Source organism: Pan troglodytes, chromosome 2 (assembly GCF_028858775.2).
Source record: "Pan troglodytes isolate AG18354 chromosome 2, NHGRI_mPanTro3-v2.0_pri, whole genome shotgun sequence".
Lineage (NCBI taxonomy): Eukaryota > Metazoa > Chordata > Mammalia > Primates > Hominidae > Pan > Pan troglodytes.
This window is the reverse complement of record NC_086015.1, coordinates 116,937,198-116,963,767: the sequence shown is the minus strand read 5'-3', so window position 1 is coordinate 116,963,767 and position 26,570 is coordinate 116,937,198. Positions and strand designations below refer to the sequence as shown.

Genomic DNA, 26,570 nt, shown 5'->3' with positions numbered 1-26,570 from the left:
CCATCCACATAATTATTATAAGGTTCTCGCCTTTGAAAGTCAACTTGAAATTCTCAGACCCAGTTGGAGGAATCTCAGCAAGAAGCCTATTTCTTCAAAGTCACCCTTCCCTGAGAACCAGCATCCTTCTCTGATACCAGAGCCCAAGCAGAGTCTCCCTAATTACTTTATTTCTGTGTTTGGTTTTGTGGTAGAACTGGGAACCATAGACAGAGAAAGCCTGAACCTCCCTAAAGAGGTCTCTTAGGGAGGCCTCCAGAACCAAATATGCTCTCGAGGAATTCGGCTGTGAGAGAGATGCTATCAGCAATTAGGGCTTTACATCTAAGCATAAACATTGCTGACAATTACTTGGATTTTTTTTTCTGTTCTGCACATAATGATAAGATTCTTATAAGGATGTTCTCTTCTTGTAGCTTTTTGCCTGATTATCATTAACAGATTATAATCATGTGTTTTTTTCATGTCCATCTTCCCTAATGGACTGTAGATGACCTGGGCCAGTTCACCCCTCCTTAGGCAACCTGGTGGTCCCCTGCTCCCGGGAGGTCACCATATTGATGCCCAACTTAGTGTGGACACCCGATCGGCATAGCGCACTACAGCCCAGAACTCCTGGACTCTAGCGATCCTCCAGCCTCAGCCTCCCGAGTAGCTGGGACTACAGGCACGTGCCACCGCGCCCGGCATTTTGTTCACTGACGTGCATTTTGTTCACTGCTGTGCCCATTTTCTCACAGTGCCTAGCCCAAATATTTCATGACTGTTTACTAAAGCTGTATTTCCGATTCTATGTAAGTGAACGGAGATGTGATGAGAGGATAAAGGGGAAATGCACCCCCTCAAAAAGCTTATTACTTCACAAGGTATCCCATGTTGAGATAAACGCAGAGTAAACCTCATGCCTAAATATGTCCTGTTTCCTCAAAGAGGCCTGCCTAGTACCAGGGTGCCTTGTGAAAGGTTCAGATAAGCAATTTAATGCAAATCATAAAATGCAAACCTACTTCTTTCTGGGATGGTAATGTTGTAGCACCCTAAAAGAGAGAGCGTTTGAATTATTTTGGAGAATATTCTGCTTCAAGGACCTAGAGTCATAATTCACACAAAAAAGTCAAGATTTAAATATAAAACAGGGGCTCAAGAGTGAGCCATGTTGAAATTGTATATCAGTTTTCTCTTGCCCTGCTTTGAAAATCTTTCACTGTTTAAATCTGTTGATTACTAAATCGTAACTATAATGCCGGGACAGGAGATGGGACCCCTAGTTTTTATTTAGCACTTGACTGAACTGTAACATGACTTCAAGGTTCTTTTATATTAAAAAAAAGTCAGCTATTGTTCATCTCCAGTGAAATGAATAAAACTTAGATGACAGGGACTTCAAGGTAGACAAAAAGATGTAGGACAGAGCCAAGGAATTTAAACAATTTTCAGAGTTCAGGGAAAATGATAAAATCTCTTAATCTAGAGATATTTAAGAAGAAGGCAGGGATCTTTTCTCTAAAATTGGGGGAGCAAAGGGTACTTCTTCGTGAACAACGGTATCCATCTAGTCTTTTTTGTACTACAATAAGAATAGCAAGACCATGCTTCAGGAAAGCTGTCCAGTGTAAACAGGCCCCGCCTTGGAGTTCATTGAGGACAGGTCTCTTTCTACAGAGGAGACCCAAGTGAAACTCTCTTGCTCTGGTGTTATAGAAACTCAGTGGTGAAGGCTGATCTGTGACTCTTCCCCAGATTCCTCGAATTCATGGGTGTTAAGGCCTAAGATTTAACATGCACTTAACCTTGTTAACAAAGGTGCCTTCGTATTGAGGAGACATTAAAACTTAGCCACATAAATATATCTTGTCTCCTCCAGTGTTAAAAAAACAAAAAACAAAACTACTATAAGCTGGGTGGAATCATGGTAAACAAAGCATTTTCCATTGCTTCAAGCACAGCAAATAGAATCTCTACCGATAGTGCTTCTCCTTAGTTTCACCAGGGACATTAGATTCATAGTGGTTCATTTCAAAACCATGCTTCCTCTTTCAGAGACTGTTTTGTCACCTGCAGGCTGAAGCATTCTCCTTAGCTGAAGATGCAAGCTTGCCCTACAGAATGTTTGGTAATAAGGGTGGGAAGGGAGGGAAACATTTGCACGTGGCATTCCCTGAAATAGGGTTGTAATAGCTACTCGAGAGGAGAAAACCTAGGTTTTTCTTGAGATTCCCAGGGCAGAGACAGCAGTGATGAGGTGTCACATTATAAACAGCCAGGCTTTCCCACTTGGCCCTAGCTTTGGAAGCATTTTTTTTCTTCTGAGTTGGCATAAGGATATTCAGGGCCAGAGTCAGGGAAATGCAGCTACAAAGGACAAGGAAGGGGGTAGGGATGAGAGGAGGCTGAACAGCTGTGGGCAGTGTCTCTGAAGATGAAGAGGCCTCCCAACCTGTTCAGGGCCTGGAGCTGAGGACAGGAAACGAAACAGTCGGTTTCAATGAAGAGCCCCTGGAGGAGAGAGATCCCAGACTGGCTGATAGATCCACTCTTGCCCTGCCTTCCTGTGGGATTCAGGAGGGTGAGCTGAGGATCCTGTCTGCGTGAGCACTGCTCCTGGTACCCTGCACACCTCCACCTTTGCCATTCTCACGTAGAATCATGGAGGTGTGCCAGCTGAGGATCTGAGAGTTTCAGTCACTTCCCCAAGGGCACACAGCGAGTAGGTGGACTCCAGAATCTTCCACAGATTGTACTGTTCCTTCTGTGAATAGTGTTTATCTTTGTTCCTCCCTTTCCCGTGAGTTTTGGATAGAGACTATCACCCATATTGAGGAGGATTTGGGTATTTGATTTACCGACACATGCATGTTGTGACCCCACAGAACCTTCTGGTGGGTGCCTGGAGTTACAAAGAGAGCAGCTGCCATTTTCTTTGCCCCGAGGAGCTGGCTCGGTGACCTCCTTCAGTCATGGAAAGTCCCTTCCCCAGATAGTCCAGCATTCCACTGGCTTCTCCTGCTGCTAAAATAAAACTGGGCGAATCCCTCAGTAAACCGTGGAGCATAAAGAGGTGGGGCTGCTTCTCCAGCATTTGTCAGGGGTGTGAAGAGGTCATTTTTTATGTGCACAGCTTTGCTCCTCTGGCTGCTACACCTCTGTCCTGCTCCAGCTGAACTGCTTTTATTACTTCTGTGCTTACTTTGCCAAGAGCCTCTTCATAGTGACTGCTTTTCTCCGGTTATGCTCCTGTTGAACCCGGCTTTCTGAGTCACTCTTCCTTTCCCTTTTAAAGAGTGAAGTCCATGAACCCAGGCAAGAGTTAGCATAGATACTGCACTACAGAAATGGCTCGTTAAGCTCTTTAAGCTCTCTGTGCTCCCCTCCGCCCCAGCCCTTGTGTAAATCCTACAGATGCAGCTGAATGACTTTATGTCCTCCAACCGTGAGACTGGCGCTGTGGAAAGAATTAGCAACATGTACATTTAGAACTGATATTTGTAAAAACAAGCTTGGTCTGGATTTTCAGTACTGTTGCAGGAACAAAACTGACCACAGTGTGTGCGTTTGTAGCACAAGACAGACGTGATCAGAAAACAGTGAAGGCTTCAGCAGCACAGTCCACCCTTTCCTCCAGGGCCCTTTCCCCATTTCCGCTCACATCTTCCCAAACAAGCTACCAAACAGGTTATGCATCTGAAAATTTATTCGCTTCAGCCACAGGGCGACTTGAATGGACTTTGTTGTTCACATTTCCTCCCTTGGTCTTCTGTGGATTAGAAACCATAGTGCGTTAAGATAAAGAAATTAGGTCAAACTAGCCATAGTGAAACAGGTTCAAATTTTTATTTTTTTTTATTTTTTAAGAGATGGGGTCTCACTCTGTCATCCAGGCTGGAGTGCAGGGGCACAATCATAGTTCACTGCGGCGTCAATCTCCTGGGCTCAAGTGATCCTCCTGCCTCAGCCTCCCAAAGTGTTGGGATTACAGGCGTGAGCCACTGTGCCCTGCCAAAAAGTTTTTTACATGTTGGATTAACACAACCATTTAATTGGTGGCCTTCATATGGTCAATGGAAGCCAACACTGCTTAAAGAATAAGGAATAACAGAAGGCTAAGTACACATTTGGGGACTTTAAAAAAAATCATAAAATATTTCATTGAAAGCATCTTTGTGTTTTAAAATCAGGAAAAGCTTGCTGTTCAAACTTCTAAAATGGGTTTTTGAACACAAAGCAAACAGTTTAGAGAAAGAATAATAATTTTAAAAAATGCCTGATCCATTTCTCTAACGAATGATCAGGAAAGCAGAGGCAAGAGGTGACTTTAATTTCACAAGCAAATACATACGCATGTGCACATTTATACGTCTATTTTCTGATTATGTCATACTCCAGGCAACAAGGGGGCCTGGTCAATGTAGAACTTCTCAGACACAGAGCTGCCAGACAGTGTGAGAGTGGAACCCAGATGCTGAGCTTGCCAACACCTTACTGGGGAGAGAATGTCAGGTGCAACCGAGAGACAACATTAGATTAGCTGTGCACTTTGCAAGAAGAGGGGAAGAGGACAATACGTTCATCCTGAGAGCTGCTTCTGAGAACCTCAGGGAAGAAGTCTAGAACCCTGATCTACATAAAGTGACAGATGACGGACTCGCTGTGGAGGACTCCTGAAGTAGTGTCCCTGATTAGAATGCTGATTTCTTCCCCAAAGGTGATGTGGGCACAGAACTGAGCTGTGTGAATGGGAGGCCAAATAAGCACTGCTCACTCTGCTGAATTTGCTCTGGCAGCCCAAGTCCTTAAGGTGAGGCCTGTCTGGCTGCTGCTGCTGTTACCAGTCTTTTAGTATGGTTAGTCATTTCTCTTGTTCCTGCTGCTGTTAAAAGAGCTTTTCCTGTTTTTCCTTCTGCCTTGAAGCTGGCCAGACATCTGTGGAGTGACAGGGCCTTTCCAAGAAGGCAGAGTCTGAGTGATGAGGTCCACACAGGTCAGTGAGATGAAGACACGAAGGAATATGTAAGCACCCAGGACTCGGTCCCAGTGACAGTTACTTGTTAAGAGGAATGTGTGACAAACCCCACTCCTGAGCCCTTCTGATGGCATCAGAAACCTGGGGGAAATATACAGAGTTTCTTCTGGGAGGTGACTAGCTGGTGCCATTAAAACATCTATCCCAGTAGGGCAGGGCCTGGGGTCACCTCCCCGCCATATTCTAAAGAATCACATCCTCTTGCTGGAGCAGCAGGTGTTGCAGAGGTGTGATGGGGGCCAACACAGTTTCTGGGCAGGAAGTCCAAGCTGCTGGCCTTTCTGGGCAGGGCGACAACTGGAGGGAAGTGTGCAGCAGCATTCTGCCATTGCTGGCAAGTCTCCATGAGGGCGGGAGGGACCCCAAGATGGTGAGTTGACTTGGATGCAGTGCCTATCCCTGTTGCACTCCCAAAGCTGCGGATGGAAGGAGCAAGTGTTTCTCAGCTCCTCAGGTTTGCGTCCATCCTCAAAACATGGCTCCCCTTCTGCCTCCTTTCTTGCAGGTTTAAATCTCCCGCAGCCCCTCTCCTTCCTGTGTGAATGCAGAGTTGGCTCTACAGAGGGTGAATGGAGCATCTGGCAGTGGTTACTTTGCTGTGGTCACTGTAATTCTCGTGAAACAGCACCAAGATTGATTGCTCCCTCCCCTCTCTTAATGTTGGAGGTTCAGAAGACAGGGATCTGGTCTCTCCGAACCACATCAAGGTCATCATCCAAAGTTAACAAAACCTGAAGTGAGAGGGACAGAGAAATGAAAGGAACGGACAGTCACTGTCACACTAAGTCCTGTTTTCTCTCTGAGATGCACACAGACTGGAAACTGTTAGTTCCCTCTCATTCTCATGCCTTCTGCAGCTCTCTGCAATCCTTTGCTCTTAATAGGCACTTATTATAATTATACAATTCATTTGTCAATTAAATATTCATGAAGGTTTATGATGTGCTATTCCAGATGCTATGGAGATATAGTTTGTAATGAAAGAGACAAAAATCCCTATTCTCCATGTAGCTTACATTCTAAAGAGGGCTTTAGACGTGAAACAAATACATGAGTAAAATATAGCATGTTAGATAGTATTAAGTGCTAAGGATAGAAGTTAAATAAGGGAGGAAATACAGGAAGTATCAGGTGTGGGGAGGTAAAAAATGTTGATAGGGTGGCCTGGGAAGTCATTACTTAGGGGACATTTACATCAAGAGTCAAAGGAATAAAGTCCTGTTGGATAGAGTATTGCTATATAAGAAATGTACCCTCCTCCTCCATTTCTAGTTCCTTTGACTACTACTGCCCCACGTGGAATCTTTAGTTCCACTTTTGCTGTCTCTGTCTCTCTCATGAAGGTGACGATCAAAAGTAAAAGACGTAAGGACTGTTTATACAGATTGGCCAAGCTTTCCAAACTGGCCACTAGGGGATAGCCCTGCTCCACTCTTGAAGTCATATGGCCTGCCTGAGCCCGCTTAGCGTGGAGCCCGGGCATCTAGTAGGTCTGGAGCCCAGGAGTCTAGTAGGGTTGTTAATTGTCAATTGAACCTGCCTACAGGCACCATGGACTTTTAATTGGGAAAAGTCAAAGTTAGGATTAAAGGATGGAACTATAATCCAGGGTTGATATAAATACTCATGGCTTCTGAGAAAGGGTTGGGGCAAAAAAATAGAGAAACTACAGGAGAGATTTGGGACAGACTGGTCAGAAGGCAACAGACACGTGGCTGCTACCCCAAGCCACTTAAGGAATATGTAAAATATCTGTGAAATAGTCAGGGAGACTGGAGGAGGAGGAGGAGGAGGAATGTGAGTATGGCATAAGAAGGAATAACCCAATGTTATCGGAATTGCTAAAAGTGGTTCCTGGGGGAATTCTGGGCATGTGGGTCTAATAACCAATTCAGAACAAACGTGCTGTGCAACTTAGGGAAAGTAATTTTGTCCCTCTGTGTCTAAAGATATTGAAGAGTAAAAGAAAAACTAAAGATCTAACCAAAGGATATAAAATTTGTGAAAGAAATAAGATGGTCTGTACATTGAATTACAAGGAGGAAATGGAAAGTAAAATTAGAGAGGAATATAAAAAAAGTAAGGAAGAGCAGAAGAAGAAAATGAGAGTACAAGATGTAAAGAGAGAAGAAAGTCACAAAAAGATAGATATGAACTCACCAAGAATGAGAAAAACAGAGCAGTAGCAGAGAGGAAGTGCCAGATGTCATGGTCATCGAAGAAATCCAGCAGAATGCACTCGCGGTTCTTCTCCCGGGATTCGGCCGGAGTTCTCTGGAGGAAGGTGAGGCAGGACATGGGCAAGATTCCCATAGTTCAACTGTTCAAAGAGTTGAACGTCCAGAAAGCTACAAAAACGCTACTAGATGTCTGGTTCGAAAAGTTAGCTTCCAAGAAAACATCCATCCACACAAAAACCTGTACACAAAGACCTCAAAAGCACAGGCAACCAAAGCAAAAATAGAGAAGCGAGATTACATCAAGCTACGAAGCTTCTGCACAGCAAAGGAAATGACGAACAAAGTGAAGAGACAACCCACAGAATGGGAGAAAATATTTGCAAACTATCCATCTGACAAGAAATTAATAACCAGAATATATAAGGAGCTGAAAGAACTGTAAGGGAAAAAAATCCAATTTAAAAATGGGCAAAAGATCTGAATAGACATTTCTCAAAAGAAGACATACAAATGGCAAGCAGGCATATGAAAAGGTGCTCAACATCACTGATCATCAGAGAATGCAAATCAAAACTACAATGAGATATCATCTTACCCCTGTTAAAAAGGCTCGTATCAAAAAGACAGGCAATAACAGATGCTGGCGAGGATGTGGAGGAAAGGGAACTCTTACACACTGTTGGTGGGAATGTAAATTAGTACAGCCACTGTGGAGAACAGTTTGGAAGTTCCTCAAAAAACTAAAAATAGAGCTATGGCCGGGCGCGGTGGCTCACACCTGTAATCCCAGGACCATGGGAGGCAGAGGCAGGTGGATCGCCTAAGGTCAGGAGTTTGAGACCAGCCTGGCCAACATGGTGAAACACCGTCTCTACTAAAAATACAAAAAAATTAGCTGGGCACGGTGGTGGGCGCCTGTAGTCCCAGCTACTCAGGAGGGTGAGGCAGGAGAATCACTTGAACCTGGGAGGTGGAGGTTGCAGTGAGCCGAGATTGCGCCATTGCACTCCAGCCTCGGAGACAGAGGGAGACCCCGTCCCCACCGCCCCCCCCAAAAAAGAAAAAAATAGAGCTACCATATGATCCAGCAATTCTACTACTTGATATATATCCAAAAGAAAAGAAATCAGTATGTCAAAGAGTTATCTGCACTCCCATGTTTATTACAGCACTGTTCACAATAGGCAAAATATGGAATCAATCTAAGTGCCCATCAACAGAGGTATGGACAAAGACAATATGATACACATATCTACATAGACAATGTACATACACCTACAAACACAATAAAATACTATTCAGCCATAAAAAAGAATAAAATCCTGCCATTTGCAGCAACACGTATGGAACTCGAGGCCATTATGTTAAGCGAAATAAGTGAAGCACAGAATGACAAATATTGCATGTTCTCACTCATATGAGGCAGCTAGAAAAGTGGATCCCGTGAAGATAGAGAATAGTTTGGTGGTTACCAGAGTCCAGGAAGGGTGGGGGGAGAGGGAGATGAGGGGAAAAACCAAAGAATATACATGTATTTATGACCACTGAACTGCACATTTTAAAATGGTAACGATGGTAAATTTTATATGTATATTTTAACTCAAGGAAAAAACTTGTACACAAATATTCACAGCAGCATCACTCATAATGACACAAAAATAGAAACAATCCAACTGTCCATCAACTGATGAGCAGGTAGATAAAATGTGATATATCAGTACAACGGAATATTTTTCAGCAATGAATAGACATGAAGTACTATGTATGTTACAGCATGCTTGAACCCAGGACACATTAAGTGAAAGAAGCCAGACACAAAGGCCATGTATTGTGTGATTCCATTTACATGAAATGTCCAGAATAAGCAAATATACAGAGACAAAAGGTAGATTTAGTAGTTGCTTAGGGGTAAGGGGTTAGCGAGAAATGAGGAGTGAATGCTGATGCATATGAGGTTTCTTTCTGGAGTGACAGAAATATTCTAAAATCTATTGTGGTAACTGTTCTGATGGAATGCTAAGACTTCTTCCTGTTCTGTGCCTCAGATATACCACTAATTTCCTAGGCTTCGGCTCTGTTATCTATGGACTGGATGTAATGACACTCAGCTTGGGTATTTGTTGATGGATGGAGATTATGAGAAAGATGAGAAGATGCAGTACTCAAGGCTTTTGACCGCGTTAAGCATCCACTGGGACCAGCGTCGTAATACAACATGCAATGAAGACCAAATTTGCAATGTCTGTAGTACTTACAGATTTATAAAGTGCCACCCTGAGAATGATAACGCATGCAGTTATTGTGCATTTATGTGCGGCTATTAAAAACCATCCCTGGTAGAGAAAACTTTCATTTTAGACACTGTGAAAACACATTAAGAGAGGGAGGTAGAAAGGCCAAAATGGCAAGTTGGAGAGAGAAGTTGTTTTTGGATAAGAAAACTGGCCTCTTACCTCCCAGCTGCTGAGATTCTGGAAGAAAAAATACAGGGCGGCAGCCCACATCACAGCGGTGGCCACGATGCAGAAGAGCGGGACTGGGAGGACCTTTTCAGAGCTGCGGAGCTGTCGGAGGAGAAGCAGACGCGGCCTCACGCGACCCCGCCTTCGCCTGCCCGAGGGCCCGAGGCAGCCGCTCCCGGCACCCGCTCTTACCTTCATGATGATGTAAAAGGCCAGGTACAGCAAAAGGTTACAGATGAAGATGCCCAGCATGTAGGAAGCAAAGTCCCTGGGGCGGTATATCAATCCAAAGAGGGCGCTGCAGGCGTGGGAGAAATGTGGGCAGCCGTGAAGGTGGATTTGTAACACTATTGGCTTTTCCAATCCCCCAGTCCCTTGAGGGGGAAGGGGCAGGTTCTTTTTTTTTTTTTTTAACTTTTATTTTTAGTTCATTTTATTTTTTTTTAAACTCTTACCTCTGATGGAACAGTAGATTTTTAAAGAAATACTTTAACATATAAGTGTCTTTTTTTTTTTTTTTTTTTTTTTAAGAGTTGGGGTCTCATTCCCTCACTCAGGCTAGAGTGCAATGGCACCATCACGGCTCACTGCAACCTCCACATCCTGGACTCAAGCGATCCTTCCACTTCAACCTCTCTGGTATCCGGGACTACAGATGCATGTCACCACTTCCAGCTAACTTTTAAAATTTTTTTGTAGAGGCAGGGTCTTGCTATGTTGCCCAGCCTGATGTTGGATTCATGGCCTCAAGCCATCCTTTTGCTTCAGCCTCCCAAAGACCTGGGATTACAGCCGTGAGCCATGGTGCCTTGCCTATATAAGTAACTTTTAATTTAATACACTTTCTTCCAAGCATTCATTTCTAACAACCATGTAAAGTTCCCATAACTGAATGCAATGTAAACGATCATCTTTCCCCTTTTGTTGAAGTGTTTTCCCACATTCTTTGGTTTTTCACTATTATAAGAAACACTGCAATGAATAAATAAATACTTTCAGACATTGAGCTTATGTTTTTCATTTAAGATTAGTTCCTTAGAATAGAAGTAAAATCATCTCCATGATTGGCTTGACACACATTACCAAATTTTTGCTAGCTGTCCATGGTTTTAAAATTAATGCTAAAGTTAATTTTGGTTGGAGTCAGCTTTAATTTTGTTCCAAATTTCTATTCAGTTATAATATGTCCTTTATTACATAATTCTTTCTTATCTCTTTGTTTTGAAATAGTTTTTTTTTTTTTTGAGATGGAGTCTCACTGTGTTGCCCAGGCTGGAGTGCAGTGGCACCATCTCGGCTCACTGCAACCTCCACCCCTCCAAGTTTAAGCAATTCTCTGCCACAGCCTCCAGAGTAGCTGGGATTACAGGCACATGCCACCACGCCCAGCTAATTTTTTGTATTTTTAGTAGAGACGGGGGTTTCACCATCTTGGCCAGGCTGGTCTTGAACACCTGACCTCGTGATCCACCTGCCTCGGCCTCCCAAAGTGCTGGGATTACAGGCATGAGCCACCGTGCCCGGCCTGAAATAGTTTTTAATGAATACACATCCACATATATATTTTTTCAAATCTCAATATCTCTATCTAGTTGGGTTTCTGTCCTCCATTCGGATTCACTGATTCATATTTCTAATTTCTAATTTTAGATCGGTGCCTCACTATTTTATTATTATTTTATAATATGCTAGATTATCTGATTAGGCTAGCCTGCACTGTTCCATTTGGTAGCCACATGTGGCTATTAAAATTAAATAAAATTGAAAATCTACTTCCTCAGTCACACTAGCCACATTTCAAGTCTGCAATATCTATGTGCTAATAGTTACTGTATTGGACTGTACGTGTGAAACATTTACATCACTCCAGAGAGTTCTAATGGACAATGCTGGGCTAGTCACCTCTGCTCCTCCTTGCTTCTGTTAATCTCTTTTTCAAAGATCTTTGAAATTTTTGCCTAACTAGCAAATAAATTTTAGAATAAAACCTTATTAACTTAATTACTATTCTAACTCTAAATGTATACATTATCTTGAGAAAGGATACCTTTGCAGTAGTTAATCTTTCCATCCAGGACCTGACGTCTCTCTTCATTTAGCTAAATTTTCCTTATGGCTTCTAATAAGATAATTACATTTTCTATAGAAAGATTGTGTACATCTCTCAAAATTTATTCCTAAGTATTTAAAGTGTAAAGTACTATTAATGGACTCTCTTTCTTCATTTTGAATTCTAACTGACTTTGTTCTTTTTTTTTTTTTCCTTTTTTTTTGAGAGAGGGTCTCACCATGTTGCCCAGACTGGTCTCAAACTCCTGGGCTCAAGCAATCCTGCTGCCTCGGCCTCCCAAAGTGTTGTGATTCTAAGTGTGAGCCACTGCACCTGGCCTCCAGTGACTTTGTTCTGTATAATGTAGAAAATTTTCTTCTCCCAGATTTTGAAATCTTTAGTATACCAGGCAACTCTTGTACATCCTTCCTTCAGATTCTCTAGTTATTAGCGTTTTGTTACATTTGCTTTGTCATTTTCTCTCTGTCTCTCTCTATATATGCATATGTATGTACATACATCTCTATGCCTATATATAACTCAGGACCATACGAAAGTAATTCTTTTAAAAATATCATTCATGGGAAATCATTCCATGTCTTTATGAAGCAACTGGGAAGGAGGTAGCCCACTATCAGATAATCACGGTGTAAGTCTGTCATTGCACCTCCATCCCTAGAGGCCCTTTTGTTCCACAGAGCAGTCTGTGAAGAGAGGCCATTTGCCTTGTCTTGTGATCAGATCATGGATGTGGTTTTGCTTATGTGAGAGACGGAGACAAGCCAAGTGATTCTGAGCCCCTGGAATCATAGTCAAAGGTTGGTCATTATCAAGAGGTTGGTCCCTTTTCTCCTCCCATTGCCCTCTCTTTCAGGACCACCAGGACTGTGGAGTCTGCTAGAAGGGTGGTCAAGAAGAGACCACTGCCCAAGAATCCTCTCATCTTGACCTGCCCCCAAGTAAAGGAGGAATTGTTAAATGGTATACATCTTATCCTGAGGCAATCCCTGGGGTGACAACATGGGAAGCTTCTTCCAGAAGCACATGCCCCCCAGATAGGACTCAGATTCTCATGACTTGATTCTGGCCTCCTCTGAAGGCATGCCTCTTCATTCCTTACTGTTCACTGGGATTACAGAATCATTTTTTTTTTTTAATCACAGGCCACTGACCCTGAGGAGCTCATCATCTAGGAGCTACAAATAAAAGCAGTTAAACTTACTTATGGTTTGAGTGATCAATAAAATATTTCACTCATTCAACTGTATAAGAGGATAGATTGCATAAAATAATGGTGGCTAGCAAAAATACACATCTGTTGTACTGTTCTATTTTGAGCCATTTGAGGAACACAGGCTATGGGGAAAGAGGAAGAAGAATGATGTAGGTAGAAAGAAAGAGACTGGAGGGAAAGAAATAAAAGAGGGACTTGCACACACACACACACACACACACACACATTTAGTAAAAGAAAAATTTCTACAGAAAAGAAGGCCTACTGGGTAGTCTTTATGAAAATTCTGTGAAAGAGTTTAAAGCTATGTTGGATGTTTGCAATCAGTGGTATAATTATCTATCTATCTATCTATCTATCTATCTATCTATCTATCTATCTATCTAACCATCCATCTATCCATCCATCTGTCCATCCCATCTTTCTATCCAATGTATCCACATAGACTTAACAAGTTTTGATGTTTGTCTTGTTGAGCAAATGAACTCAATGCATCAGTGTTTTAAGAGAGGCTACAATTGCTGCACGAGAATGTCCTACTACCTTTTTTTGAGTCTCTAGAACAAGCAGTCCTACCTTCTCCTTAATTTCAGATTTCTTTGTAAAAATGACAGTCAAGGAAAGCTAAACCACAGTGTTACTGACATTAATAAAGGCAAAAACATGTTTTCATAAGACTACTTACAAGGACCAGTTAACCAGATTCCCCACAACCAGCAACACCATTCTATCCTGGAAAAGAGGAAAGAAAACATCAAATGAGAGGCTGCACAGCCTACTTTTCTTTTAACCTACTGTGTAGAAGTATCAACTATGGGAAAACAATTGCATTGGTGAAAAAAATTTTCTGTGGTTCTAAGAGTGCCTTGCCTATGATCTGACACTAATCGTATACAAAGACTAAATGGCAAGGCTTTTAACTGCAAATAGACCTGACTTCATCCCTGAGAAAGAAAATGTGGTGAGCAAAGCAGGACTCCATTTCTCCCCAGTGTTTAGTGGAGCTGGGCCCATGGGCCCATTTCTCAGTGCAGAGGCTGGTGGTATGTGCTGATTACAGAATTGAGAGAATTCCATCACTGGTACTATGTAATTGAGCACTGTTTTTCTGGGGTGTACTACTTGGTAGCCACTATTGCAATTCTCAGGCCCCAGCTGTAGGGAGTTAATTTTGTACCCATTACTCTGGTTTCAAGGTGGTCCTGAAACTCGCAGGTTCCTGTGTCTACAATATAGACTCTTGTAGGGGAGAAAATAGGGAGAAAAGGTCAATTTTAAAGGACAATAGGCCGGGTGTGGTGGCTCAAGCCTATAATCCCAGCAATTTGGGAGGCTAAGGCGGGCAGATCACCTGAGGTCAGGAGTTTGAAACCAGCCTGGCTGACATGGTGAAAGCTTGTCTCTACTAAAAATACAAAAATTAGCCAGGTGTGGTGGCACACAACTGTAGTCCTAGCTTCTTGAGAGGCTGAGGCCCGAGAAGATTTTGAACCTGGGAGGCAGAGGTTGCAGTGAGCCGAGATTGTGCCACTGCACTCCAGCCTGGGTGATAGAGCAAGACTCTGTCCCAAAATAAATAAACAAACAAACAAATAAATGACAATTACTCTGACAGAGATTTATTCACAATCTGTCCCTGTTCTTTGCATACTACTTAAAACTTCTAGGAGAGATTTGATCGTACTTTAATTTGCATAACCACTCATCTACTATTTAAAAGTAGTAATTCTTTGTCTTTTAGGTGATCCATCCAATTTGGAGGAAATAACTTCATTAAAAAAATTAATTCACCTATTAGAATGGCTAAAATCCTCAAACAGTGACAACACCAAATGCTGGCGAGGATGTGGAGCAACAGTAACACTCATTGCTGGTGGAAATGCAAAACAGCACAGCCACTTGGAAGACAGTTTCGCGTTTCTTACAAAACTAAACTTATGATTGCCATGTAATCCAGAAATAGCTCCCTTTGATATTTAACAAAAGGAGTTGAAAACTTATGTCCACACAAAAACTTACACATGAGTGTTATAGCAGCTTATTCATAATTACCCACACTTGGAAGCAATCAAAATGCCCTTTAGTGGGTGAATAAATAAACGCGGCACATCCCACATCTGGGCAATGGAATATTATTCAGTGCTAAATACAAATGAGCTATCAAGCCATGAAAAGACATGAAGGAAACTTAAATGCTTATTACTAAGTGGAAGAAGGCAGTATGAAATGGCTATATACTGTATGATTCCAATTACATTTTGGAAAAAGAAAAACTGTGCCAATAGAAAAAAGATTAGTGGTTGTGAGGACCTAAGAGGGAGGGAGGGATGAATAGGCTGAGCCCAGAGGATTTTTAGGGCAGTGGAACTGTCTTGTATGATACTATAATGGTAGGTACATGTCAACATGCTTGTTAAAACCCATGAGTGTACATCAAGAATGAGCATTAATGTAATGTAAACTTTACATGGGTAGTAATGATGTGTCAGTGTAGGCTCATCAACTGTAACCAATGTACCACTGTGGTTTGGAAATGTCAATAGTGGGGGAGGCTGTGCATGTGGGGAGTTGGGGGCAGAGGGTATATGGGAAATTTCTGTACTTCTGCTCAATTTTTCTGTGGATGTAAAGCTGCTCTAAAAAAATATAAAGTCTATTAAAAAAGGAAGCCTCTATCAATTAATGTAAAAAACGAAAACATTACTTGCCTCTCCTGTTTCACAGGTAAGCAGGAGAACTTGCCTCTCAAAATACTCACAAGTCCTGATGGACTTTTTCATTCTCACCTGAATAAACCCTCCAGCCTCAATTCCCTTGTTTTTAGTGCTTATAGCTCCTGCCCAAGCTCTAGAGTGCTCACGGATTTCCATATTCCTTTAGCAAAAATATTCTGATGATAAAGGATTAGCAGGTACTTGCTAAATCCCTGTGTGACAGGCAATACTAGCATCACTAGTTCTGACTGCAGCACTTTGTAAAGCCTGGGGCAGTGGGCTCAGAGGAGGAAGGTAGCCTTCCCAAGATCACTGACCAGAGAGCCAAGAGAGAGCTGGGACCAGGGCCCTGAGCTCTGGGCTCACTATAGAAATATATAATACACTGAAGTATGTTTTAACCATCAAGCAATAAGCACAAGTTATAAAAAATTCTTGCTCATTGTGAAAATCAAGCAATACAGAAATGCATAATGTGGAAGTGTAAGTTCGTAATGGGCGTGACTGGAGTGACCACGGGTCCCAGTTTTCTCGAGATAGTCCTGGTTTACACCTGCTGTCCTGGTGGAATTATTAGCAGTGTGCCCTTTCACTTCCACAAGGGTACTTCTTTGGATGATTATTTATAAGGGTACACTGTCTTGATCCTCCCCATAGCTATGATCACTGTTCATTTATTTTTATTTTATTTTTTAAAAATTTCATTATTGGGCAGGGCACGGTGGCTCACGTCTGTAATCCCAGCACTTTGGGAGGCCAAGGTGGGCGGATCACCTGAGGCTGGGAGTTCAAGACCAGCCTGACCAACATGGAGAAACCCCGTCTCTACTAAAAATACAAAATTAGCCAGGTGTGGTGGCACATGCCTGTAATCCCAGCTACTCAGGAGGCTGAGGCAGGAGAATCGCTTGAACCCGGGAGGTGGCGGTTGCGGTGAGCCAAGATCGCACCACTGCACTCCAGCCTGGGCCAAGAGCAAAACTCCGTCTCAAAAAAAAAATAATTCTTTATTATTTTTTATTTCCGAATTTTATTTTAAGCTCAGGGTTACATGGGCAGGATGTGCAGGTTTGTTCCATGGGTAAACGTGTGCCATGGTGGTTTTGCTACACAGATCATCCCATCACCCAGCTATGAAGCTCAGCATTCATTAGCTATTCTTCCTGATCTTCTCCCTCCTCCCATGCTGCCCCCTCGCCCCACCCTCTAACAGGCCCCAGTGTGTGTTATTCCCCACCATGTGTCCGTAATCATCACTGTTTAACAGTTGGGTAGATGTATTTTCTCCTTTTTTATATACTGGCAAATATTTTGTTTATAAAAATGGGACCATGTTAGCTTGACTTGTATGAAAAAGAATAAGCACCATGCTCCTTCTCCCACTAATGGGCCTTTAGCCACCCAGGGCCATCTGGCCTTCTTGATTTTAGGAGCCGTGAGTGACTGCCCCAAGCCTGTTCCTCCTGCTATTCCCCTGCTTTCTGGGACAGGGCCAAAGAACACAGGAACATGCACATACCATATATAGAGGTCGGCTACACTGCTGGATACAGTCTGTGTAGAACACCATGGCAGCCCGCCGGAAAATTCCCAAATCTGCTGATAATACAAATGCATGGTGAGAAGGCTTAGTCAACAAAAATACAAATACTCTGAAGTGGCCCAAGGTTTTGGAGCCAGAATGATGTCATCCTCACTTCATTAAAATGCATTAGAATGCTTTGCACCTAATAGGTGCGCAATAAGTATTTGCTTTGAAAAATGGTATCGTCATAGAGGGATGCCATATCCGTGCATTACACAGCAGAAAGGCAAGGAAGATGGACATGAACAACAAGCACTCACAAATAACATGGGTGGCTGGTGGACCCTTATTCTGTCTCCTGCAGCTAAGCTTCTTTTTGTTTACAGTTTACTCTAGTGGTGTTTTCTTTATAGTAGAGATGTTATGGGTCCCCTCAATCTACTTTAAAACACATGCTCTCTCTAGAGGATGGGAAATCTTAGCTTGTAAAGATTCAGATCTGTTATTTCTCAATGCAGTTACAAGTTAGTAACAATTGAACTAAAGGACCCTAGGCTCTACTGAGCATGTTCAGAAAATCTATCTGAACTGAAACAATCATCAAGTGAAGGTAAGTTAAGATGGGGAGAAAAAGACAGGAAAGTTTTTTTAAGCACAGTTGAAAAGGATGATATGAAATGCAGCAAGTGTGTGTGTTATAATGTTACATGAACAGTCAGGGTCAAAGACGGGCTGTGTTTCTGTGAGCTGTCCACACCACAGATATCGAATGCCAGTCTGGGTCTGCCCAAAGCAAACATTTTCCAGAATGTGGATCTCAGCTCTGTTATGAATCCTTCTCCTCCTCAAGGTTACCCCCGTGGTCAGTTTAACCAGGAGGGAAAAACCTGTCTCTGTGGCATCCCAGAAAAGGCATGGAGCAGGCTAGGGTGGAGTGCAGCCTCCCCTCTGAGCCTCTCTCTGGCTCCCCACTCCCACGGAGTCTGCCCGGCCTGAAAGAGGCTGTTCAGGGAGCAGGGCTGCCAGGACAGCCAGGTGGATCACTTTGATACAAAAACAATCTAGACCCCTGGAAAGGGTGGCTGAACATTACCTGTGTCAGACACATCTGAATCAGTAGGAAGCAGAGAAGAAAGGAGAAAAAAAAGAGAGACGTGTAAGAAAGTAGCCAAACATGTAAACTACTGGTCATTTTATTTTTTCTCAAGATGGATGACTTTAATTTTGCTTTCTGATTATAAAAGTAATGTTTACTTAAAAAGAACATAGGATCTTTCTGCTTGTCTCAAACATTCAGAAGTCTTCAAATCCTCAAAGAGTGAATTGAGACTTTTCTCTCTCTCTGTCTACTTTCGTGCACTGCTTGCAATTTATAATCCAGCCTCTCTCATGAGAAATCCCTGAGGTCCTTTTCCAGAGCTCTGGGACTGGGGGACACAGTAGTGATTTGGGGAAGCAGCTCTGCGGTTTATGAGAGCTAATGATGAAATGTTTTTCCTCATTGCTGCTGCCTTTCCTGTGTCCACATTTATTTGCTTGTGTAGCCCGAGGGGCCACAGAGAAAGGACATGTGATTAGAAAGCAAAGGCAACTTATGACATGGGTAGAAAGGCTGGAGTCAGCTGAACACTGTCCATGAATCCAACTTCCTGGCTTTGGACTAAATTTAGACACAATCATTGTCAACGACGAAATAGAAAGTTTTCTTTTGACTCTGGTACATCTGTAACCACCTGGGGAAGACTCCATGGGTACGGAAATGGAAAATATTCAGTTAAACTACAGGCTGGCTAGCTCCCATTTGCCCTACTAGGCCCACTTGCCATGAATCTCTCTCCTGGGGACCCACCACACTGGGGAGGCGGGCCTGTGTGGATGATATCAGTGGATTCCCTGACTTTCCTTGGACAATGGGGAATTCCGGCAGGAGACTGCAGGGACAAAGGAAGGAGAGTGAGCTCAGAGGACTTATTTTGCCGGCGTCCTCCCTGTGAGGTTACCGCAGGCTGGTCAGAACGTCCATGAAAGGTCACTGTTCCTTTCAGAGTGACTTTTCCCTGTAACTCTCTCCTTCTAGATTTTGGGAACCATGTCTTCCCTGTCCTTTTGGGCTTATAGATGTAAAAGCTTCACTGCTGCTATCCCCAAGTTTCCATGGTATCCCTTTCATTCCCCTCTACCCCATCCACATCTTGTGAATAGCACTTCTGTTAATAAATCCTTCTCTATCTTTGTGTGTGACATCTTTTTCCTGTTGGGACCCTAACAAATTATTCCATGGTCATAATATGATACGCTAAATTTCACTTCTTTTAAAAGATAAGATAATTTGGCATTGCAAAATTGCATAAGGCAAAGGTGGTATAAATATATTAAAGCTCCTCTATGTATTAGTGGTCACTACCATTGCATACATCTGCACTCAAGTTTATTTTTCCAACTCTGGAAGAAACCAGAACAACAATGCTCCCAATTATTTTCCTTTTGAAAGTTTAGTTTGTATGACTTCACTTACCTTCTGTCTGGTGGAGGATCATGACCAGCGTGCCCTGCCAAATGTTCTACACAACTGGCTCAAGTAACTGGGGGATTTGGAGGTATGCTGGCTATGTTCATGCCAAAGGTAAATCTACTGACCATGGCAAAAGAATTAACCTTTGAAAACGAGCAATTGCTCTATTCGGTCTTCTAGTCTTAAAGCCATTTGTTTATGTAGAATTGCTCTTAGACCTGGACAAGAGGGTCCCATATTTTAGAAGCCTTATTCCCTCATGAGTGAGGAGTCTGCAGGGCCAAAGGACTCCTCCTTTCCTTCTAGAAATTCTGAATTCCAGGGCGCCAGAAGTGTCTACCTGCCCAGAAGGCTCCAAGCCTGCTCTAAGGCCTGCATAGCCCCCTTCCCTTGTGTATCCTCCTGAGGGCAGATGGTACCACTAGGGCAAACCTCTAGGGGCAGGGAATGGCCAAGTGGTGGCTATTTGTGGGGGAAGTGGATGAACATCGGATGTAGGGCAAAGGTGCCACATACACACTTGTGAGACTCCTTAAGACACAACCAGAGGTAGAAAAAAGTGTTGAGAAACCAAGAATTTTAAATTTGAACCTAGGCCTTCTAATTTAGTTGCAATGGAGGTATATTTTTCCCTCCCTCCCTTCTTCCCTCCTTTCATGTATTTAATAGCTTTTTAGTCTGCTTTATGACTTTGATGTTCTTACACATAAGCTATGCAGGCTTTTATTTGGACTTTTGCTCTGGGCTTTGTTAATATCAGAAGTTTGCCTATGTTTATATATAATAATTTGCCTTGAAATAGACAAAAGGATATTTAAGTCTGACTTCCTGGAACTTAAAATGATTTTTTAAAATTTAAATGCTCTAAAACCACTTGAATCTGTTTCCATATATGATGACTGACCAACAGCAGATCACAAGCTGATTTCTGTAGAACATTCAATGCTCTCTGATAAGTTGGAGGGAGCTCAGCAGGTGTCCTGCCTCTAAGATTGGCAAGTTGGCCTCAAAAGTTCCAGCCCTAGAATCTCAAAATATATAATTCATTCTTGACAACCATTTAGCATGGTTAGAGAAATGCTCCCTTTGAATGCTGCAAACTGAAAAATGTTCCTCTAGGTGGAACTAGTGGTATGATGATCATACCATTCTCTAATACAAGTCAAAGTTTGGCAGACTGTAAAGTGTTTGCAACCAGGGGTTGGAGGTACACCTCATCTCTGAGGTGTGGCAAACCTTAGTTTCTCAGCTGAAAATAGAACTAGGGGTAATAGCTTATCACTATCCTATAAGGGACAGGAAGCTCTTGGAGCAAATATGTGCTATTAAACATGGCATAGAATTCAGAGCATGTGTTCACGGTGACCAGTGACACTTTCATTCAGCGTAAGTAAAGGCGATGTCTGCTTTTTCATTAAAGTTGATTCGTGTGATTAGTATAGAATTAACAGGTGACTCACCTATCTTGAAACGACCCATATAATATATCTGGGTGCTGAGGGCTAGCGAGGCCAGAACGTGGATTGCAGAGAAGATGACCCAGAACCACACGTCATTTTTTCCAAACACCTAGGAGTAAAGATGGAAGTTACCTTCATCTGGGGTTTTCCCTAGAAAACTCATCAAAATCATCCTCTCTCCTGTATGTGTAAGGAGTCAAAAACAGCTGTGTGCACATTCTATTTTTCTCCCCCTCTGGAAACTCCCGCGGATCTTAGTCCCAGGGGACAGGAAAAAAAAAAGGCTGCTGGGCCAAATGAAAATGGAAAAAGGAAATAGGAGAGGCAGCCAAATAGCAATGGTGAAGGGGCAACGGGTCTGAAGTGGGGGGGAATGAACTGCAAATAACCAAAAAGGCAACACGTGTTTCCCATGCATATTTAGAAGGTGGTTTCTGTTTTTTCCCCTCAGTCTCTCCAGTCAGCTTATATACCCCTATTCCACTTTCACATGAGTCGGGTCTAGCTTTATATTAAAATTATCCAGTGGTCTTTTTACAGGTGCCTAATACATTATTAAAATAACCAACTAGGCCGGGCACGGTGGCTCACGCCTGTAATCCCAGCACTTTGGGAGGCCGAGGTGGGCAGATCATGAGGTCAGGAGTTTGAGACCAGTCTGGCCAACTTGGTGAAACTCTGTCTCTACAAAAATTAGCCAGGCGTGGTGGTGGGCGCCTGTAGTCCCAGCTACTCAGGAGGCTGAGGCAGGAGAATCGCTTGAACCTGGGAGGTGGAGGTTGCGGTGAGCTGAGATCATGCCACTGCACTCCAGCCTGGTGACAGAGTCTCGCAAACAAACAAAAAAACTAAATAACTAAGTAAAAGTGTGCCATGAGTGGGCCAATGATGAAAGTGTGTCATGAGATGAAATTGTGCCATGAGATGAAATTGTGTCATGAACTGAGGATTTTGGTTAATCCAAACCCGTTCACTTGATTGTTGTTTGTTTATTGGACCTAGGGGGGCACATTTCGAGAGCCAGGTGGAAGAAGGTGGGGGACGCACCACTCCAAGGACGGTGACCATGATGACCACAGCAAAGGAGGCGTAGGCGGAGTAGGCGCTGGCATTGATGTCTGGGTGGCGGGTCTGATAGAGCTTCAGCATGCACAGGCCAGCGATCATGTACATGAAGGAGGTGTCTGAGGACCCAAAGGAGGAGCCAGATGATCAGGATTCAGTAGGTGACAGACAGATGATATTTTCTAGATTTTTCTTCAGACTCTGAGTACCCCTCACTTCAATCCATGGACTATTTTCTACCAGCAGGCTGTGTGGAGACCTCTAACATGTCAGCCTCCTGGCACATTCTCTAGGCAGACCGCACGTACTCCACTTCTAAACCTCTCTAAGGCTGCCCTTTAGTTCACAGAAGAAAAACATCTGATATAATAAATAAATAACTCCTCTTTCACAGAAGAAGAGTGTCTGATATGATAAACAAACAACTACCCCCACTTGCGTTTTAGATGCTGGTGTTCAACAATGATAACAAAGGAATTCCTAATGGTGATAATGTAGGCAGTGTGACCATAAGATGAGCCCCAGATAGGTGTGGGAGGTCGTTCTCAGCACCCTAAAATATAATCACATTGATTACTACACATTTATAGCTTTATAGCCTAGTGATGGAAAATAGCTAGAAATAAAATGGAGCTTACTGCATTACAATTGTGGACATGCAAATTAAGATAACAATGCAATGCTGCCATTTTACTCAAAAACTTGATAAAAACTTTAAGTGTCTGACAGTAATAAACGTTAGTGACGATCTGGGGAATGGGAAGTCTCACACAGCTATTGGGAATGGGAATTAATGCTCTGGAGAGAAATTTGTCAGTTTTTGGTAAAATAGAAGGTGCACAAACCAAGTAACTGAAAAATTCTACTTCTAGTTATCCCAAGGAACCTCTCTCACATACATACAAAGAGACATATAGAAGGATGATCACTGCAGTGTTATCTATAGTAGCAAAATACAGGCAACATCTAAATGCTGTTCAATAGAGGAATTGATAAATGTGATACTTTTTGTTATACAATATGACAACCCTTAAAAATGAATGCACTACATGTCCTTGATATAATATTGATAAATCTTGAAAACATATTCTTGAATGAAAAAAGGCTGCGGAACACAGAATGATAAACTACTATTAATTTGCTACAAATGTAGAAAAATTATAAAAACAAACCAGGAAGGTAAATATAAAATTAATCATGGTTATCGCCTTTAGGGGAGGAAGGAGGAGATTAAGTTTGAAAGTGCGTCAAAACAGGACTTCAACTTTATCACAGTGCTTTATTCTTTAAAAAGTAGATCTAGGCAAATATTTAAAAATGTTGACATTTGTTCATTCTGCGTGGTGAATGATATCATTCTCTGCAGTTTTCTCTATTGAAAATGTTTTCTAATTAAAAAAATTAAATGCGACAGAGTTCTGTGGTGCTCAGAGTTAACACCAGAAGCCAGAGCACAAACATTAAACGACCATTTAAAAAATCCTTACCCTTGAGCGTGGAGGACATCGTTACTTGCTAGACAGCATCAGCTTTTCCTTTCTTCCTTCTTAATAGCATCTCAATATTAACTCAATGTCTACCCGCTTTCAATTCAGAAATGCACACTGTCTCAGCCCCTTTGCTTCAGGAAAGCTAATCCCACCTTTGGCTCCAGGGACAGGGCTGATTGGTCTAAAGATAGTCCCACCTTTTTTGCTGATTGGTGAAGCAACCTGGGTCTGAGCTAACCAGCGCTTAGAGAATGATTCAAAAATGGGCTCAGGGGCCGGGTGTGGTGGCTCACGCCTGTAATCCCAGCACTTTGGGAGGCAGAGGCAGGAGGATCACCTGAGGTTAGGAGTTCGAGACCAGCCCGGCCAACATGGTGAAACCCCGTCTCTACCAAAAAAAATACAAAAATTAGCTGGGCGTGGTGGTGCGCACCAGTAGTCCCAGCTACTGGGGAGGCTGAGGGATGAGGATCACTTGAACCCCTGAGGCAGAGATTGCAGTGAGCTCAGATCATGCCACTGCACTCCAGCCTGGGCGACAGAGCCAGACTCTGTCAAAAAAAAAAAAAAAAAAAAAAAAAAAAAAAGAATGGGCTCATGACTGTATAAGCTACTGAGATGTGAAAGGATATTATCTGTGGCTTTCTCAAAAAACAACTTCCTTGCTCTTAATTGAAGGCTTCTGGAACCCAGCTTGCCGCCTCCTCTGGAATTGTTGGGTGGAACTACGAAGCCAGGGGCTGCTATAGTTACTTTTGCCACCAGCAGGGAAGATAGCCTGATGATAAAACCAACATACAGGCTGGGTACAATCAAAGGGATCACAGAGAAATGAAGGCAGAGTCACCAGATAAATCAACCACAAGCCCTTTCTACATCTGGATGTCCTTATTATTCAATCCAGCATAAATTGGGTTCTCCATAACTTTCATCCCAAAGCAGTCTAACTGCTCAATTAGGTCATGCTCTGTGTGGAGGTCCTCTCTGATCTCTTCAGCTCACATAAAATGCCATTTGATCTTTGCAAGCATGACTTTGGCATTTTTGGGGAGGGTTCCAGGATAAGACTGACGATTCAAATCTGTATAGTAGATATAAGTTCTAATTACCGAATTGGAAGTTGGAATAATTAGGGCAGACATGGTAGCAAGCACTGAGCACCCCTTCCATCATCAATGCAATGCCCATAGCGTAGAAGAGACCAAAGTGTTTGGGAATCCCGTATTCCTGAAAAAGGAGAAAGGGTGGTCAATAGATACTAAATAGTGCCATATCCACCAAGTCACTAATCTGGAAGCACATGCTTCTGGCCTCATGTAGTTTATTACACATAATAAATCATCACACCATTAAGCCAGATGTCCCACCCCTTTGCAGATCCTGTTTGGATCCATAACCCTTCCTAGCTCCTACCCACTCTTTCCTCACCACAGCAAAGATGTCCTTGGCTTCCAGGGCTCTCCGATGGAGGATGTCGCGGCGCAAGACTATCAGCAGGAAGAGGAAGCCCAGAAGCACGTGGCCCAGATTGCTGAGAATGTTGTTGAAGGCACTACAGGGATGAGTGAGAGACCATGAGAGAGTCAAGACCATCAAAGGGACCCAGAGAATACATGATGCATGAAGGAATGAATGAATTCAGCATGAATGTTTTCCATTAACCTTTCCATAAGGTTTCAAGATCAGAAAAGTATTAGAAATCCTCTTTAACCTAACTCCTTCATTTTATGATGCTTACTTAGCCTGTGACAACGTGTCTGTTTCCTCTCAAGGGTGCCTGCTTGGCTTCCTAACACCCTCCCATCCTCTCTTATCCCAGTGGCATTTGTATAGTATGAATCCTGGGAAAGACAGCTGCTTCAAAGACAGGCAAGTGTTTCAGCTACACCGTGAGAGTGAGTTCTCACAGATGGACCCGTGTGTGTCAATGTTCAGCTCTCTAATTGTGAATTTCAGGTAAGTGTCAGCCAATCATCTCCAGCAGCTTTATTTGAGGAAACGAACGCTGGTTCAGCTCTGGAGCAAGAAGCTAGACTCCCAACTCCCAGGCAATGCTTCTTCCACGTCACCAAGTTCTGGTGGCTAGAGCATGGCCTGGGAGGCCACAGGGCTGGGTTTGCGTCCTGCACTACTTAGCAGCTGAGGGACCTTCAGCAAATCCTCACCTGCCTTCATCTAAAAATAGGGATCATAGTAATGTCTATCTCACGAGGTTGTTTAATGGATCGAATGAGACAATAGGTTGCCAGCTCATGCCTGTGAACAAATGCCACCACAGCTAGAGATCTGACATTTTAAAAAATGTCACTGCCCTCATCTCAGCAGGCAGTATGCTAAGGAATGTTTCCTGAGAACCACATACAGGAACGAGAGGAGCATACCTGGTCTCAACTTCTTGGTTTAGTTCCTTTTTACCCTTGAATAGGGTCGTTTTCCACAGTTGTTTTTAGTATTTTTAAAAACCGAAATCACAACATTAGACAGAAAGGCATCTCTAAATGCCTCATGGGCAACCAGAGGACTGGGTTTACCTCAGGACGCCCAAGGGGTGAGCACAGAGGAAGTTGTAGTAACAGATGTCCTGGTTGCCAGTGACATTTACCACCTGTAAAATCAAGAGTGAGAAGAGGAAATGTGGTTTTCCTCCGTCCTCTGAGCCCCAGCAGGAACACAAAGAGCAGACAGGGCTCACGGAGATGCACTGTCACTAGTTTACAATGTAACCAGTGCTCCTCTGCACAGATGGGCCATTATCTGCCACCTTACACAGCACAGGCACTTTTTTTACAAAAAAGTTACCATCTTGCTTTGAATGGGAATATTCTGTGTACCCCCTTATGCAGCCCCAAGGTGGAATT

General features: G+C 42.9%; 1 protein-coding gene and 1 pseudogene across 9 annotated transcripts in view; both read right to left on the bottom strand.

Moving 5' to 3' along the window:
- Positions 1–3,812: 3,812 nt before the first annotated feature.
- LOC112208655 (uncharacterized) lies at positions 3,813–5,598 on the bottom strand (annotated as a pseudogene).
- Positions 3,813–26,570, bottom strand: part of SIDT1 (SID1 transmembrane family member 1) — a 100,659-nt gene continuing 77,901 nt past the window's right edge. For 5 of the 9 annotated variants that reach the window (XM_003950161.6, XM_063807014.1, XM_063807013.1 and 2 more), the window contains 12 exons: positions 26,244–26,317; positions 25,141–25,264; positions 24,822–24,939; positions 22,205–22,341; positions 21,158–21,266; positions 18,279–18,293; positions 17,180–17,256; positions 13,632–13,678; positions 9,855–9,960; positions 9,654–9,764; positions 7,181–7,294; positions 3,813–5,751 (listed from right to left, as the gene is read on the bottom strand). In XM_003950161.6, the coding sequence (XP_003950210.1) occupies positions 5,689–5,751; positions 7,181–7,294; positions 9,654–9,764; positions 9,855–9,960; positions 13,632–13,678; positions 17,180–17,256; positions 18,279–18,293; positions 21,158–21,266; positions 22,205–22,341; positions 24,822–24,939; positions 25,141–25,264; positions 26,244–26,317 (1,095 nt within the window). In that variant the 3' untranslated portion in view covers positions 3,813–5,688. Of the gene's footprint in view, positions 5,752–7,180; positions 7,295–9,653; positions 9,765–9,854; positions 9,961–13,631; positions 13,679–17,179; positions 17,260–18,278; positions 18,294–21,157; positions 21,267–22,204; positions 22,342–24,821; positions 24,940–25,140; positions 25,265–26,243; positions 26,318–26,570 lie in introns of all 9 variants that reach the window. The other 4 variants (XM_526266.9, XM_063807015.1, XM_054680907.2 and 1 more) reach the window with 2 other exon arrangements.